This window comes from Brachyhypopomus gauderio, chromosome 11, assembly GCF_052324685.1.
Source record: "Brachyhypopomus gauderio isolate BG-103 chromosome 11, BGAUD_0.2, whole genome shotgun sequence".
Classification (NCBI taxonomy): domain Eukaryota; kingdom Metazoa; phylum Chordata; class Actinopteri; order Gymnotiformes; family Hypopomidae; genus Brachyhypopomus; species Brachyhypopomus gauderio.
In genome coordinates, this window is record NC_135221.1 from 7,793,064 (window position 1) to 7,810,835 (window position 17,772).

The 17,772-nt window shown below is 42.0% G+C and overlaps 3 protein-coding genes across 4 annotated transcripts; 1 reads left to right on the forward strand and 2 right to left on the reverse strand.

The window, feature by feature from the left end:
* The first annotated feature begins 1,082 nt into the window (after positions 1-1,082).
* Positions 1,083-4,526, forward strand: chrm2b (cholinergic receptor, muscarinic 2b). Its single transcript, XM_077022942.1, has 3 exons — positions 1,083-1,211; positions 2,792-3,633; positions 3,807-4,526. Exons 2-3 carry the CDS (start codon positions 2,811-2,813, stop codon positions 4,343-4,345), a joined length of 1,362 nt encoding a protein of 453 aa, XP_076879057.1. The 5' UTR covers positions 1,083-1,211; positions 2,792-2,810; the 3' UTR covers positions 4,346-4,526.
* A 951-nt stretch (positions 4,527-5,477) lies between these two features.
* Positions 5,478-7,787, reverse strand: fbxl14a (F-box and leucine-rich repeat protein 14a). Its single transcript, XM_077021607.1, has one exon. It carries the CDS (start codon positions 7,150-7,152, stop codon positions 5,950-5,952), a length of 1,203 nt encoding a protein of 400 aa, XP_076877722.1. The 5' UTR covers positions 7,153-7,787; the 3' UTR covers positions 5,478-5,949.
* A 727-nt stretch (positions 7,788-8,514) lies between these two features.
* prr5a (proline rich 5a (renal)) lies at positions 8,515-17,477 on the reverse strand. 2 transcript variants are annotated; one of them, XM_077021621.1, is made up of 10 exons: positions 16,993-17,477; positions 15,862-16,039; positions 14,250-14,360; positions 13,990-14,070; positions 11,791-11,839; positions 11,652-11,709; positions 11,399-11,490; positions 10,660-10,800; positions 10,432-10,567; positions 8,515-10,312 (listed from the first exon to the last, which is right to left on the reverse strand). In XM_077021621.1, the coding sequence occupies exons 2-10, from the start codon at positions 15,987-15,989 to the stop codon at positions 9,792-9,794; spliced, it is 1,317 nt and encodes a 438-aa protein (XP_076877736.1). In that variant the 5' UTR covers positions 15,990-16,039; positions 16,993-17,477; the 3' UTR covers positions 8,515-9,791. The 2 variants fall into 2 exon arrangements, with proteins under 2 accessions (XP_076877736.1, XP_076877737.1); XM_077021622.1 differs by lacking the exon at positions 16,993-17,477 and having other exon boundaries at positions 14,250-14,557; positions 15,862-15,992.
* Between the last annotated feature and the right edge of the window lie 295 nt (positions 17,478-17,772).

Consider the following 17,772-nt stretch of genomic DNA (forward strand, 5'->3'; position numbering starts at 1 on the left):
AATATAACTCAGTGCTTCGACATTAATGTTAAGTAACTTGGCATTTTAATTCTATGGCTTGAAGACACTGCGAGACCGCACTGAACAATTTATTAATGGAAAGTAACGTCCTGCGTTGCGTCTCGCGCTTTGTAATGAGGTGTTTGGACAGCGCACTTAAGACAAATTTTCCATTGTGCAGCTGGCATTTCTCAGCATGACTTCATCCCATCTTTTCCATGACGAGATTTATTAAAAAACAACCAAACTTTCCGTAAAAATATAATTTCCTTTAAAATTAATACATTGCACAAATGCCGAATCATGGTCACTTTGATTTTGGTGTATTGACATTCGTTTATTATCACGTACGAGGGTGTTTGTTTGAGGTGAGGCCTACCCCAGAGTACAGGAAGCGTCTTAAAGACTAGCTGGATTATCCTTAGTCATAAGTCAGCTCACCAAAATATCTCTCATACATCACACCAGCACGGACAGCGTATCTTTGGATGAAATAAACACGCAACATCTTTAGAAGTTTGTACTGGGACAAGTATCCTAATTTGGTTATACCAACATACTCACGTTTTAACTCATGTAATCTCATATAAACATATAAAATATAAAAAATAAAGGCATGACGTTATTTTGTAGCCTGTACAAAACAAAACGTCCATCATCCAGAAGCGTAAAAGAACAGTTATGCGAAAGAGGTCTGTGACCTTTCATGGACGCTAAAGAACGTTGCATCAAAAAAGCCTTAAATGTCAAATCGAAATTTGGCTGGAGATACCAGAGCTACTCCAACTGGCCACTCACCAAGGCCACTCAAACCTTGTCTGATCAACGGTGATCAAAGTGACGAAGACACGGATTTAAAATCCCAGTCAGAGCGCGCATCCAGTACTCTCCATGGGACAGGAACTATTATATTTTTGACTTTTTAAAGGGCTCGAGAAAACCACCCTCCCACCCCCCACATTTACACAAGTCTGCACGAAGGTTTACGCTATCCGTGGTCCTGAAAACGCGAGATGTAAAAACAGACACCTATTATCTGGAAGTGCAGACCGCGTCTCCGCCCCCAGCAGTTTCTCCAACACCAAGAACGCGTCGTTCACCGCCCGCACCACACGCATACACCTCGTGCCGAAGAGCGAGGTGAACTTATGGATAAAACTCTACTGATTTTGATTACAGAAAAGTTTGCAGCTGACGATGTCTCGAATAAGGTAGGGTTACCTGGAGATTTTGTATGTCTTTTGTATGTCTGGTTCAATATGGAAGTATGCTGTGAGTCGTAAAATAGCTACTCTCTGAGCCAGGCTATGCTGGCGTCATGGTTTCGTCAATAACAATTTCCCAGGTAAATGGTAAATATACATTTGAAATGTTGATATACATGTCGATTTGTTTAAAATGTGTTTTAAATGTGGAACTAATTACAATTAATAAGGTAAAGCCCTCTCACCCACCAACTCACACGTACACACACACACACACACACACACACACACACACACACACACACACACACACACACACACCCATTAACCCAAAAAAACTAATTTAATAGTCAATTCTCATATTGCAGATCTTTTTCTTTTTTCTTTTCCCACATCAGTATAAAATTATATAGATGGTCACATGCAGAGCCGGAGTGGCTAATCGGGAGATTCGGGAGGATTCCCGATGGGCCGGCTCATGTCAATCTCTAGTTTGGGCCGATTGGGAGGGAAAAATAATTTTGGGCCGGATTTGGGCAAGGGGGTAAATGATGTTTTAGTAATGCTTTAGAAGAAGTTGTGTTATCACTTGCACTTTAAAATGGCAGCCAGACACTAAGTACTCCAGTAAGGTGACAGGCCTAATTCACATACCAATGGCATTTCACAGTAGCTCACAATAACACTATGAGTGCTGCTTCTGTCTCGGCAGGCCTGGAATTTCAGTATTTACTTTTTGGAGTTTTACATATCATACACAGACATCTGAAGCCTGGGCATTAATGCAGAACTGGTTTGGTGCAAGCTGGTACCGGCCCTGGGGTACTTCTTAAACCGAAAATGTAATTCTTGTGATGTCTGTGTTAGCTGATACCGCTCTGTCTGTCTTTTTTTTCTTACACAACACATACGCAAACACACACATGTCTACACATTTGTACATATACACATTGGTCTACTGTTCTTTAGGCTGTCAAATAATGAAGATGGACCACAAAATATAGCGGTGAAAGCATGGTGTGCAAACATGCTAATGGCACTGCATTAACTTGTTAGGATAGTCAGAAATAACTTTAACTAATTTTGTTTTGATAAATCATTCTGATTTTGCATTCAAGCATCCAAGCAGAGCACAAATGCATTGGGTATGTCACTTAAGACTAGAGAATAATACAAGGGAAAGACAACATGGATCAAACTATCAAAGCTATCAAAACCAGAAACATCTGTCACTCTCTTTGTGCTCCCTTGCTTCCTTCCTCTAACACACACACACACACACACACACACACACACACACACACACACACACACACACACACACACACACACACACAGTCACTCCTCACATGAGAGCAATCTGATACCATGTTGTACAAGGCAAGACATTCAGATGAGTCTTAAGCAGGCTTTGCTTGAAAAGAATGTAATGCAAATAATGCAGATAAGACTCTCTTTTACATTCTGCCTCAGATACTCACAACATACTTTGGCTTGATAGAAAGAAATCTCTGGATTCATAAAACACTACAGTATTATTAAAATATGATGCTATGTATGATTGTGTCTTTATGCTCTGTGCTTAGGTCATGATGTGGACAGCATATGAGATATTTAAGTGACGACAAAACTGAAAAGATGAACTCTTCCAATGAGACGAGCCCTCATCGGGAATATCCTTTTAAAATAGTGGAGATGGTGTTCATCATTTTGCCACTGAGTGTTTTGAGTCTGGTCACTATCATTGGTAATGTTCTGGTGATGCTGTCAATTAAGGTCAATAAGAACCTCCAGACCGTCAATAACTACTTCCTCTTCAGTCTAGCATGTGCCGACGTGATCATTGGCCTTTTCTCCATGAACTTTTACACGGTGTTCATCGTAGCCAGGCACTGGCCTTTAGGGCCTGTTATCTGTGACCTCTGGTTGGCTCTGGACTATGTGGCGAGCAACGCTTCTGTGATGAACCTGCTGGTCATCAGCTTCGATCGGTACTTCTGTGTCACCAGACCACTCAGCTACCCCGTAAAGAGGACCACCAAGATGGCGGGCGTGATGATCGCCGCCGCGTGGATCTTATCTTTCGTCCTCTGGGCTCCAGCCATCCTCTTCTGGCAGTTCATTGTGGGCGAGCGCACGGTGCCCGATGGCGAGTGCTCCATCCAGTTCTTCTCCAACGCGGGCGTCACCTTTGGTACCGCCATCGCTGCCTTCTACCTGCCCGTGGGCATCATGAGCGTGCTGTACTGGCAGATCTCCAGGGCGAGCCGCAGTCGCGTCGGGAGAGAGAGTCGCAGTGCGCCCCGGTTCTGCCAGGAGAACTGGACCCAGGTCATCTCACCAACCAGCGGGGGCAGAGGGACTACGCTTAGCCAGGGAGCGGCGGACATGACGCAGGATCAACACAGAGGCTCTGATGCTACTGCAGGTAAAGGGATCAGATTACCAAAAACACTTAGAGGATATCAGTTGCACAGTCGTCTTATAGCTCTAATGCTTCCGAGTAGCTTATTTAAGTCTCTTTGGCTGCAGTGTCTGCACTAAAACATCTTACAAAGTGTAACGGTGTGGATGTGGTATTTATTGTTACTCTTTGCTCAGGTGAGGACAGAGAGAGTGAAAATGACTCCACATCTGGTACATTGGCTTCATCCAATCAGAGAGACGATGAGGCAGAAACCAACGGTGATGTCAAGAGCACGCCAACCAAAACGTCCTGCCAAGGCAAAGCAAGATGGGCCAAAATCACTTGCTTCCAAAAGAGCCCAGACGAGAACTATAAACCAGCCAGCACAAATCAAAGTACCAGCCATTGCAAGGATAGTTTGGTGCCGCTGAAACTCTTGCCTGCACACAGGAAAAAGAGGAAGACTCAGTCAAGGGAGAGGAAGGTTACGAGGACCATCATGGCCATTCTGCTGGCCTTCATTATCACATGGACCCCATATAATGTGATGGTGTTAATCACCACCTTCTGCAGTGACTGCGTTCCCACTGACATATGGAAATTCGGCTACTGGATGTGCTACATCAACAGCACGGTTAACCCAGCCTGCTATGCCCTGTGCAACGTTACATTCAAGAGCACGTTTAAGCGGCTGTTGATGTGCAATTATAGAAACATCCGCACCGTCAAATGAATCAAAGGCAAGGGTTTTCACTGACAAAGGCTGCATGTATTAAAGTGTTTTATTTTCAGCTGTCTCGTGTGTTTTGAGAAAGCACGTACGAGTTATCCACTCTGACGGAGGAATGTTGTCCGAGTTGTACGTGTGACATGATGCAGAATATGTAATAAACCTATGAAGACCGAGAATTAAAAGGAACGCTTTAATTCGAAAAACATTTAAGCATTACACTTTTTTAGAATATTTAGTTTCAAACTATTTTAAGAATGTTTTTATAAACACCTTAAAATGTAAATGTAATCAAAATAAGACCACTCAAACCACAGTCAAGTGTTTATGGTCTTTATATGCCTTATTTTTTTAGGCATTACTTCTTCCTCAGATCTTACCTTTTGGCCCGAGTGTTCACGTTCATGTTTGTAAGGGAGTGGTGCTTGTAAGTAGTATATAGACCTTGGGCCAGAAATGGCCAACATGCCCACACAGTGTGTCACATGCATGACCCAAATGTACACATCAACAACGAACAACTTTTGAGGGTTTGACGGTTAGCCAGCTGTTCTGGATTAGGATCCTGAACAAAAGGTATAGCTGTTACTGTTTTATAGCCATTACAAAGCACAGATGGCAGACGTCTGTGAGCTGGACAGGAGCCAGAAGAACCAGGGTGTGAACAGAGATTTACATCCCATCAGGACAGTCTAAGGAACTGGATAAAATCTGACACAAAAAAAACCCCAAAAACTTGTCAATACTGTTGACGTCACATTATTTATAACACTATCCTAAAGTGTTAGCATGGTCTCGACATCTTTGGCATCTTGTTTTTGATAGAGAATTGCTAGAAGAAATCAGACCACAACTTTTAGTCTATGAGTAGTCATAACACTGGACTCAAATACTGGATTATTAACAACACCTACGGGTCAGACAACACATAGGCTAGGTTTTTATAAATTACAAAAGCTTGTTAGTCTTTTCAAATTCATAAATGTAAAAGTCTCCACCTGGGTGGATAAAAGTTATTATTTAGTCTGATGTCAATTATAAACAGTTTCTTCAACAATTTGACTGTTAACAATAAATCACCAAACAGCTCTGTTAGGCTCTGAGGATCAATCACACTGGAAACAATGAGCAAAAATCCATTTCAAACTATTTTAATTTTATAGCTTAGGAAAATAAACAGGTATTCCAAACATTCTCTTACCAATAAATCAACAATATATATTTTTAAACCAAGTTTTAAATTGCATATGTTTACCTTACTAAGGAGGATCTATATAAACTGATAAAATACTTTTCATTCAGAAACATGGTAAAGCTGTGTACAATCTACCATATCTATTCTTAAGAGTTCTCGATTCTTGAAATGGAAAATATTTCTGAAGAATGGCTCCCTAATAGGCCCTAAAATTATTCAACTATCCACTTGCTAATTAAGAAATATTTTTTAAAACATATTCAAAAAATTTGCTTATTGCATGCCATGAACTACTCAAAGCTCCTTCATATAAAAAAAAATTCTAAACAAACAAAAACCAAACCAAAGCAAACCCAATGGTGACAGTATTGTATGAGGTAGTTTTACTGTATGTGGTGATGCCTGAACAAGGTCACCTAACTCTTTCCCCCTCAGTCATCTGCCACAGACCCAAGTTCAACACCTTAAGGCAGGGGAGCTGCGTTATCCGCTCCAGGCCCCTCTTTGTGATTTTGGTGCATCCATACAGATCAATCCCGGTCAGCTGAGTCAGGTGGTCAGCAATAAGCTCGAGACCCTTGTCAGTAATACGCACGCACTGACCAATGTTCAGGGTCTTTAGTTCATGCATCTGCCGGACCATCCTGTTGATTCCATCGTCGCTGATGTGACAGGAGCACAAGGAGAGGGACTTGAGCTGATAGAGGCCCTGGGCAATATACGCCAAGCTCTGGTCCCCGACTTTGTCGCAGAACGACACATCCAACCCGAATAACCTGAGAGAGCCCATAGAGAGGTGCATGATGCCCGTGTCACTAATATTGTCACACGAACGAAGGTTGAGGGTCCAGAGCTGTGTCATGTGGGACAGGTGAATCATGCCGGCGTCCGATATCCCGCCGCAGAAGCTGAGATTGAGGACTTTCAGCTTACTCAGGCCTTTTGAGATGTGCTTCAGAGACAGGTCAGTCAGTTTCTGGCAGTCCTGTAAGGTAAGATGCTCCAAGCTGAGACAACCCTCGGCCGCACTGCGGGTCATGCCGGCTAGGTGACCGATCCCCACGTCAGACACATGCCGACAGCTGCGCAAGTTCAGGCTCTTCAGTCTGTGTAAGCCCCAAGCGATGAGAAGCAGCCCTGTATTAGTGATATTGCTACACCCACCAAGGTCCATAAACTCAAGGTTCTTGAGATACTGTGCAATTCTTCCAAGACTGGAGTCAGTTATCTGTTTACAAAGGCTCAGGTTAAGAATCCGCAGACAAGGTATGTCCTGCACAAAAGCGTGGCCAAGGCCACTGTCCGTCAAGTTGTAGCATCCACTCAAATTAAGGCTCTCGATGTTAGGCATCCCCTGAATGACATAGCTCAGGCTACGCCTAAGACTAAGTATCTGAACTTTTTTTATTCCTCGGGTCTGAAGACTCGGAAATAACGACGGGTTCGCCCTTCTTAAATGAAGTTTGGCTTCAACTCCCCTCCACACCGATTTGTGGTACGACGCGTCTCTCCAAGCCACACACACTTGCGCAACTCTTCCTTTGCCTTTAACGTCCAGATAGCTAAAGATCATTGCTAAAATTTCCGGGAAAAGACTTGAAACGTGGGTCTCCATTTCAGCCGCGTGTCCTTGCGGTGCGTTTCCCTTAAAACCAGCCAGCTGTGTAACCCAACTCAGCCCGCCGCTGCACACCGACCATGCCCAGCTAGTAGGCTGTCATCAGGGAGAGAGTACCAGGGTGTACGGAGTGGGCGCCCCAAACACTGTAGACGGCATCATATATCGGAGAGTTTACTTCAAATCAGGACTTCGTGGTGCATTTGAGGTCCGAGTGACCCGCGAGCGCTGCAGCGAACGCGCGAGCGCAGGAACAGGATGTCCCGACGCTGCTGTACCGCCGTTTTTGTTCCGTAAAAGTCCGACCTGTTTCCAATTTTTCAACGGTTCGGCGGCGGCGCTAAACGTCCACGAATAGAGCCAAACTCACACTTTTACTAGAAAGGAAACAAATAAATGTTTGCGAGACACGGAATCACCAGCTCTGCTACCGGACATTAAGAGCAGCAGGTCCCACTTCCGGTGGCCTTTGTCTCGGCTTCTTTTCAAACTTCACTGCTGGGCAGGGCGTTAATATCCTCAGATATATCACGGATTTATATTCTTAACTGATTTAGTTATATAAAGTAGGGGCGCAAAAATAAGCAGTGTGTCAACAGCAAGTTACGGCCCTGTTGGCGAGGTTGTTTTTTAAAGATCTTTTTTCAGGAGGTAAATGTATGCGTTTGCGCATGCGCATAGTAAAATCGAGGAGGTTCGCAGGTCGGGCAGCTTAGACAAACTTAGCTCGAACGTTCCTTCACCAGAATGTTAACATATGGATGTACGTTTTAGTACAAAAAATCTGAACGATTAACAAGGAAGTCTATCACAATAAAGACAAAATAAAACTACCTTAGAGTAAATTAAATGAAATAAATCAAGAATGGCTGAAGCGTAAGGACATCTTAAAGACAGCATTTGATATCTGTCCACCTAAATATTAGGCGCATACATTGAGTGAATAGTGAGATTAATATGTGGAAAACTGACTATAAGAAAGTCAAAATACTGATCCATAATCAGATCCCTCATTATTCTTTTAACGTGGATTCTCTTTAAGTTTGTATCTACCTAGCCTAAATTTCAAACCACAATATTGGTTCTGATGCAAATAATTCAGTAATGAGGCATTTTGTATGCTCAAACGTCTATGAAACAGACCATGTTTTCAGTATGAGGCAACAGTTCTGGTAGGGAAGCTGGTAAGAGGGGGGTTATATTGAAACTGGGGGGTGAGTTGAAGTGGCCACTGCAGGATAAACATGCCGTACAGTAAACATGACAACAGAACAGGTAACGTTGTTCCACCCAAGCTTTTTAGGTTGTTTCTAAAAATAAATTTTCCACAATTACATTCTGAAAGTGGAACAAAAACGATTCATTTAATAGTTCATTTAATATACAGTATCACATGAATGCCAACAAAGAGCATATGAAACTACCACAGAACAAAGGTCATTTGATAAAAGGAAGAACATTCAATGTGTACAAAATGTTTTCCTAAAAAACTACTAAGACAAAATTTAAAAGGGCATTATCAAGTTATAGAAATTAAGAAATTTTTTGCTGTTCAATTTATAAATCGAACCTCCTAATGTTTTTCGAATATCTACCATGATAGTGATAGGTTTATATATATATATATATATATATATATATATATATATATATATATATATATATATATATATATATATATATATATTATATGCAGACTGTCCACAGTGGCTTTAAAAAACAGAAACAGTCAGAATACATTCCAGCATATAAGAATTTTAAAGTGTGATTGTAAACAAAAAATCAAATAGCTACCCAGTAGTAATGGAGTTATTATTTACATCTGTCATGCGAGATACTGATAAAGCCAATTATCTACAGAAAATAGGAAGTGCAAATTAATTTATTAAATTCAAAGTTCACAAGTATTGATAAAACACAATACTATACTCACATTTTACTTTGTAATTTTCCTTTAGAAAATTGCTTTATAGTTTCTACAATATTATAGCTAAAAATACCATAAAGGTGTTTTTTTTATATCAGAATATTACACAATTCTTTTCATATGCTCTTGGACAGGGAAGTCCAATCTGTTAGAAACATAATATTCACGGACTTTGCATAATTTACCTCAAGCTGTAAGCGACTTCAAAATTTGACCTCTAATGCCTAACCCACTATGAATGCACACCTGAAAATGAATTTTAATAAAATGATTTAAATAAAATAAATTGTGGTCATAAGAGTCCACAGCAGTCAGAGATTTGATACAGATTTCACATTTGCAGTTTAATGTCTAAGTAATTGAACCTCTCCATGTTACTATGTGTACCTACGAAGAAAATAAGAAGAAATATCCCTCAACAGTATATAGTACATCCACAGGTATAAGACATCTTATAAATGAAATAGGTGTAAAAAATCCAATTCGGTCTAAATTTGCCAAACTGATGTCCTGGAAACTAAGAATTTGAATACGATGATGTCTCCAATTCCAGTTCCAAAAACATAGTAATTATTTACATTTGAAAGCAACCCCATTAGGGTATCATATACAATGTTGAGTTCAGTGGCTGCATTCAGAATTCGTTCCACTTCTGGCCATAACTGAAGACACCAAATGACATTCAGCACAACTCCCCTTGGCTACATAATCAGCTGGTCTTCCTGCTGGTTCCAAATGAATCAGAGCGACAGTGGGAGAAGTCGATGAAAATGCCCTCTTGATCTGACTCCAGTGAGTCCACACCCTGCATAACGATGGTCTCTGGGCTGGAGGAGCAGCTCGTGGGTGAGGACAGGGCCTTGTCCATTTCAGAGGTGGCCGTTTGCAGACCGGTGGTGTGCGCGGACCCTGCTGAGTTATGGACGAAGATGGAAGGCCCTGTGGCCCCTCGCATCACCCCAGGCAAGGTGAGTTCATGGTCCAGAGTCAGCCGGGAGGTGGAGCTCGTCTCTATGCCAACAGAAAGGGAGGAGTAGCCCTGCTGCTCCAGGCAGGAAGTGACTTCGCAGGCGGAGTGGCGTCGGATGCCCACGCTGCCCACTGAGCTAGCTTCACAGTCATATTCAGCAACAGGGGTCAGCATGGGGATGTTGTAGCTCTTGGAGCGCACCACTGGGTTAGTGGCAGGCACATCCCCAGGTTTGGCCCAGCACCACTCCAGACACTTCTCTATGGGAGTGATAGAACATGATTCATCATTGGTATTTATGATCAAATCATACAGACAATGCTGCAGTGGAAATATTTATGCTTTTTTGTGCAATCTCATCTTAAAACACTTGTCTTACCAACACAGGAGCACTGGGTAGGATCACAGTCATGGGAACAAAGCCCCTGTGTGCTCAGGTAGGGCATCACCACCTTCTGAACCAGCAACTCCAGCTTCAGATACTCCTCGGTCACACCTCGGGACTCGTGTACACCCTGCGTACCACAGACCCAGAATCACGCATGGCTCTCAAGGGACCCAGAAGGGCACACCCATAGCCCAGTCTGGAGTTCTCCATGTTCTGTACCTGCAGGACCAGGAGCATCTGGACAACAGAAGGAGGTACGCGGGCCCGGGGCCTGGACAGAGCCTCCTCTAGCTTCAAGTTCAGGGCAATGGTGTTGCGGAAGAGGAGCAGGGCCGACTGACGCACAGACGGTTCCTTCCCCTGGGTCCCCCGCACCAACAGAACAGACAACAAAAGAAGGAATTCAACTAGAACATATATAGGGACAAAAAGACCCTGAATGGTTTTATATGTGGTGCAGTAGCCATAGCCCAATACCCATGCTTGATGAACACAGGCAGGTCAATTCAACCAGGTCATGATTCAGTAGTCACTCAGTTTTTCTAAACATGTATTTCAAATATGTTTCCCATCCCTAAAGGCTACAGTGATGGTTCTGTTTCTTCATTACTGTACCGTTACTTCAAAATCATTTGTACAATGAAATTGATACCTAAATGGATCACAAATAGTATTAGAGGGCCAATAGTCTAATCAATAGATAGTCAATCGTTGGAATATTATGACATAATCAATGATTTTGTTCAGGTTCGAGACCTGTAGAGAGTTGTCTGTCAACTCCTTCATTTGGAATAGCTGTATGTACCTAAGTAGTTATTTTAAAATAATTTACAAACATTATTATATTTTAACATGTTACAGACAAAACGTAACCGCTGATTGTGTTTTGTGCTTAACAATATAAACCAGCCCTGAGGAAAATGAACACAGATATACAGAATAAAGCAGTGTAGAGTACCTGTACTGGGTGAAAGATGGCTTGGAGCATGGAGAGAACATCACCAAAGAAGAAGTCCCACGTCTCAGCCAACGAGTCGAGTAATTTCTGACCTTTCAATAAACAGGAAGGCTTAAGGTTACAGCTCAAACCTCAGTGTGAATACTGCTGCACACAAAATCGTCTATTTACAGTCGACTTCTGCACAAGCACATCAGGCGTATGGATCACGGAACTGGAGCTGGCTGTGGTCATAAACGTTTTGGCGTATTACCTTCATAGAATCTGATTTTGTCCCTCAGAATGACCATGCCTTTCGTCAGCAGCTGATTCTGAGGGAAAAGAGGGAAAGAGTTCAAAGCCTGACCCAATCTGTCGTCTCAATCTAAACAAGTTTAAACACACTGACTTACCTGCAGATACTCAGTGAAAAAGGAGCCTAGTTCAGTTTTCAGGAGCTGCCTGAATCATTGGAGGGAAAAAAACCTCAAGTTACACCATTATTTTTATTTTTTTTTTAAGATTATTTTGCATTATATTTTCACTTTAATTGATAGCTATCAGGATCATTTATATGTTATTCATAGAAAAATCTGGATATTTTCTCTGTACTTTAACATGAAATATGGTCCAGTGGAATCTAATATGCAATACATGACATAGTTACTAGGTTAGAATTGTACATAGTATTGTCTTGTACACTATTAGATAATTTGCAGTATGTTATGAATGACCAGCACCCACAACTAGAAAAAGGCCAATGTGTGTGAATTCCTGGTTTTAAAATTAGAAGGGAAAATATATGCACTGATTCATACACAACATAATGTACTGTTGTGCCTGTAGCTGTGGTTTTTATCGGTGAGCAGTAGTGGCTACGCACATGTAGGCTCATGTTGATCATCGTGAAATGAAGATGTAATGGAGACCCGCGTGAAACAGATGTAATGGAGATGAATGTGAAACTGAGATGTATCTTATATTTGCAAGTTGCACATACTGTCAACACCATTGGACAATAGGTAATCCTATTCTCTCCCAACATATGCTGCTGTGTATTATCACTGCATTCTCTATACTTGCATATATGTATAGATATTTGTATGTACATTTTCTCCTATATGCATGCTATATTGCCAAAAGTATTCGCTCACCTATCCAAATGATTGAAATCAGGTGTTCCAATCACTTCCATGGCCACAGGTGTATAAAATTAAGCACCTAGGCATGCAGACTGTTTTTTTTTTTATATTATTACAAACATTTGTGAAAGAATGCTGTCAGGAGCTCAGTGAAGTCCAGCATGAAATTGTGATAGGATGCCACCTGTACAACAAATGCAGTCATGAAATTTCCTTGCTCCTAAATATTCCACAGTCAACTGTATTATAAGAAAATGGACGTGTTTGGAAACGACGGCAACTCAGCAACGAAGTGGAAGGCCACGTAACCTGATGGAGCAGGGTCAGTAGATGCTGAAATGCACAGTGTGAAGAGGTCGCCAACTTTCTGCAGAGTCATCACTACAGACATCCAAACTTGACGTGGCCTTCAGATTAGCTCAAGAACAGTGTGCTTCATGGAATGGGTTTCCATGGTCGAGCCATACATCACCAAGTGCAATCCAAAGCGTTAGAGGCAGTGGTGTAAAGCACGCCACCACTGGACTCTAGAGCAGTGGAGGCACATTCTCTAGAGTGACAAATCACGCTTCTCCATCTGACAATCTGATGGACGAGTCTGGGATTGGCGGTTGCCAGGAGAACGGTACTTGTCTGACTACATTGTGCCAAGTGTAAAGTTTGATGGAGGAGGGGTTACAGTGTGGGGTTGTTTTTCAGGAGCTGGTCTTGGCCAGGAACTCTGGATGCAAAATTAAGACATTTTGGACAATTCCATGCTCCCAACTTTGTGGGAACAGTTTGGAGCTGGCCCCGTCTTCTTCCAACATGACTGTGCACCAGTGCAAAAGCAAGGTCCATAAAGACATGGATGGTAGAGTCTGATGTGGATGAACCTGACAGGCCTGTACAGAGTACTGACGTCAACCCGATAGATGATAATTCAACCCTTTGGGATGAATTAAAGCGGAAACTGAGAACCAGGCCTTCTCATCCAACATCAGAATGTGACCTCACAAATGCGCTTCTGGGAGAATGGTCAAAAATCCCCATAAACACACTCTTAAATTCTGTGGACAGCCTTCCCAGAAGAGTTGAACCTGTTGTAGCTGCAAAGGGTGGACCAACATCATACTGAACCCTATGGATTAGGAATGGGATATCACTTAAGCTCATATGTGAGTCAAGGAAGTTGAACGAATACTTTTGGCAATATAGTGTATATATCCCTTTACTCTATGTATAGTTACATTCTAGATATTTTCACTGCACTTTATATTTAAATATGCTGTATTTTGCACGTCTGGTTAGATGCGAACTGCATTTTTACTAATGTACCTGTTTTTTGCTCAATGACAATAAAGGTCAATATAATCTAACCTAATCTAATCTCATGTATCTCAAAGTGGCTTACATGAAAACCAGTTCACTAAAGGTTTACCAAAAGCATAATCTGAGAGGCACGAACCAAGTGGAAGTGATCTGACTCACCTCACACCTTCATTAAGTGTGTACAGCTCATTGTGTGCCAGACCTTTCTTCTGGAACACTCCAATAACTGCACTGTGAATGCTGCAGTGAAACACACGCATGTCAAAACACAAACCGCAACTCTCCTCAGAGTCCACTCGGACTTAGCATGGAATTAATGCTCACACGTGACGCTTAGCACATGCTCACACAAGAGTATTATGCTACGAGGCTGTTTATCAGCAAGTACGTTCTGAAGGAGAACAGGCCAAACAGGTCACCTGTTCCATGTGGCATTCGGGCCCGATCCTCGCTCCTCTAGGGACGTCTTCTCATTCTTGCCCAGCTGACTCAGGTTTGGTGAGCTCACCAACTTCAACCGGTACAGAGTCCTCATGTCCCCGAAAAACAAACACCAGCAGCAACACAGTTAGTCCTGAGCCGAGCCCAAGAAATGGAGGTGTGAACATGGCCTGGGGGGGTGTGTGTGTGTGTGTGTGTGTGTGTGTGTGTGGGGCTGAAACCATTACTGTGTTTTGTTGAGAAACAAATTTCCTTCCTCTTAACGCCTAATTCCGTCTCGCAAGATCTTTAACACAAAAAAGCAAGTGCACACAAACACATACAGCAGCATAAACCTAGTCGTCCTGTAGCCAGTAGGTTACACGGCAATACATCACACATTCTCAGGTTTTGTTGCTCTCATTCTTCTGAGAGAGAACTGGTGTCAGTGTAAGCACTACCATATGAGGCCACCGAAGTGGTCAGTGAGAGGCCAGTATGATACAGGAGCACACAGCTCGTGGAGACAAGTGGAGACTTTATTCTCTTTCAGATAAGAGAGTTCTCAGAGCTCGCAGTTTTACTTCAACAAGATAGGAAGTAAAAAAGTATGTTTGAAATACCACTTGTCAGAGGTGACTTACCTATAGGCCTGTTTGTGTTCTGTAAAGCAGACGTCTTACCTCTGGACTTGTGTATGGTGATACATTTTGTCATTATATGTAACCGTTTGTTTATGTGCGTTTGTTTATGTACATTTGTTTCCACCAGTTTCCATGGTTGACAACAGACGTGACAGTGTCACGAAGTTCGCGGTCATACTGACAATAGCCTGAAATAGAGGAGTCTAACTTTCCACCATGTCTATCCACACACTGACTTATACCATTACATTTATATACCATTACATTTATATTCAGTTACATTTATATTCATTCATCTACCTTGATTCTGGGTAGGATTGTATTTAAGAACAGGTGGAATACATTGCAATATGTTATATGTAACTTTATATACATCCTTGCAGTTTAAGTTAAAGCTACATTATAACTCACTTTTAATTATAAATGTCTATACTCCTGTGCCACAACCTCTACTACAACTACAGGTATATTACAATATTGCAACAAAAGATCCATCCTTCACTACCCAAGGTACAAGTGTGATGCACGGTTGATGTAGGAATAAACAGACTTGCACTTGGAAGTACTTGGATTGCTCTGAATTTGAAGTCATAGTAAGACATTTCAAAACACCAAAACGGGGAGGGATTTGGAAACACGTCCCATTTCTCAACTGTGAGTATGTTAACCAAAATGACAAACATTTGACTTCTGAAAGTCAGTTTAACGGTCTTTTGTCAGTTTGCTTGTGCCATTTGTAATACTAGACTCCGATTACTCCAGATATCCCTGGACACTTCAGAATTAACAAGAACTCTGGCTAAAAGTACCACATATTCACTTGCATTTAAGGTTTGTTTTTCATTAGTTGTGGTAATTTACTGGTGAAATCTCTTGTGTTGACGCTTATTAAACAGAACCATAACATAGTGAGAAAAAAGGAACCCTGGGTTAATGTTGGGCAGGGAGAGGTTAGGAGGAATCTCACCTCCTGATCGGATGAGTTCTCGCCTCCATGCGGAAGCGGTGTGGTAGCGACGCTAGAGCGCTGAGGCGGAACGCTGCTGATCTGGGGGTAGATGGTTTAGTGTGTGTCCCAGTCAAGTCTTCCAGCATCTTTATTTAAGAACGAAGAAAGACTTTCACTTAGACTGTTGCTCAAGCTCCTAAGAAACAAAAAAGAGAGAGAACAACTTTGATTTTAAAAAGCAGTTTTTAAATGCTACAAAAATGGAGCAAAATATAGGTCATCGTGAACCTTCACAAAAGACTACACTGGGAAATGTCAAATTAGAGGTGTAAACATAGTACAGTTCGTTCTCTAATGCATTACCTTCTCACCGAAGTGATGGTGATTACTACAAATGTATGAAAGTCTGCTTGTATCTAAACCTCCTTTTGACGTGCCATTAAAATGCGCCCCCTACTGGAATGTTTGCTCATTCATAGTTACACTAAATAAGGTACAACAAAGACTCTTGCATCAGTCATGAGCCTCGCCACTTCTCAAGTGCTTACAATACTGGAAATAAAACATTCTTACACGTGAACATGTTGCTTTGTGGGCTGTAATCGTAGTTTATTAGATCCCATTTCTGTTTTCCCTATAGCAAATAGCCTGTTAATTTCTCTTTGTTCTTTTTGGCGTGCCAAAACATGCTACGTTATATTTCGGTAAAAGGAGGAGTCTGCCTGTTTTAGACGTGTACAGGTAAAACGCCAACGATGAATATCCTGTTAAGGCCAGTTCCTACTTGGGAGGAGAGATTACTTCCCCCATACTATAGTCTAATTGTTCTTCCATGCATGTTTATTCATGCTGATAAACGTTTTTTTCTGTAATCAACTATTAAAAGGTATAGCTTATAAAACATAAACAAATATTCTGAGATACACGCCAAGACCGACGTTACATCTCATGTTTTTATTGGTGATCCATTTAACGCAAGTTATTCACAAGAGAATGCACCTGGTACTCTGTGTACCTACCGGTGAACATAACGTGAAATCGTATTTTAGTCGACAAACAGATTTGTAATGGACGCCAGAAGGCACAGTGAAATGAGCAGAATATTCCCTCGGCCCAAACGGGGAGCCGTACACGTTCATGTAAACTCACCATCATGTGCTCCTCGTGTAAGCTGCATGTCAACACACACGGACACCCTGGACACACTGCAACTTTGAAAAAAACAAGCATGTAGACCAGACGCGCCCACGTTTCTACAGGCGTTATTGTTTCCCACTTCAACGGCATTCACTATATAATCTGTAAATGCGGATGTGGAGTGTGCGGGTTCGGTCGGTCCGGTGGTATCCCCACACGCCCCTCCTATCCGCGTCCCGAGGTGCAGACGGCGACCAGACGGCGGTCCAGACTATCAGGATATTCATGAAGGTGCAGGCCACTGTATTACGGTAGGAGACGGAGGAAGACGACAGGAGACCGAACATGCAGCCAGATTTTCACTGTAATATCCTCATATTATAGTCTAGACTGAGTGTTAGCTCGTTAAGACAACATGCATAATCGACTGTTGGGGCAATACGAGAACTAGTAACGTGTGAACATAAACTAAGACTTCACACACAAACTGGATTTTCCGGGTGGAACAGACTTGTTTACCATTAATACTGTAACAAAGGAGCCCACAATTGTTTAACCTAGATATTTAATATTTCGGAAAGGGGTACACGTGTGTCCTGTCTGTCCCATCTGTAAGAAAATGTTAATGGCCTGTAACGGAACGGAAGCTACAGATCAAGTAAAGTATAAGGTTGGGATAAAAGCAAGGGGTTTATTTATACATGTACAGCAAACATTAATTATCTGAGGGAGCGACCATCTGGGCGGAGTCGTGAAGGTTAGGCAGGACTTTCGCCGCATATGAATAGACTA

Excerpts from the sequence above, each read along its gene's own strand:
- chrm2b (XM_077022942.1), top strand. The coding sequence starts at position 2,811 with ATGAGATATTTAAGTGACGACAAAACTGAAAAGATGAACTCTTCCAAT. Across the intron at positions 3,634-3,806 it reads AGGCTCTGATGCTACTGCAG|GTGAGGACAGAGAGAGTGAA; the intron begins GTAAAGGGATCA and ends CTCTTTGCTCAG.
- prr5a (XM_077021621.1), bottom strand. The coding sequence starts at position 15,989 with ATGCTGGAAGACTTGACTGGGACACACACTAAACCATCTACCCCCAGA. Across the intron at positions 14,361-15,861 it reads AGAACTCATCCGATCAGGAG|GACTCTGTACCGGTTGAAGT; the intron begins GTGAGATTCCTC and ends CGGGGACATGAG. Across the intron at positions 11,840-13,989 it reads ACACTTAATGAAGGTGTGAG|GCAGCTCCTGAAAACTGAAC; the intron begins GTGAGTCAGATC and ends CCAATGATTCAG.
- fbxl14a (XM_077021607.1), bottom strand. The coding sequence starts at position 7,152 with ATGGAGACCCACGTTTCAAGTCTTTTCCCGGAAATTTTAGCAATGATC.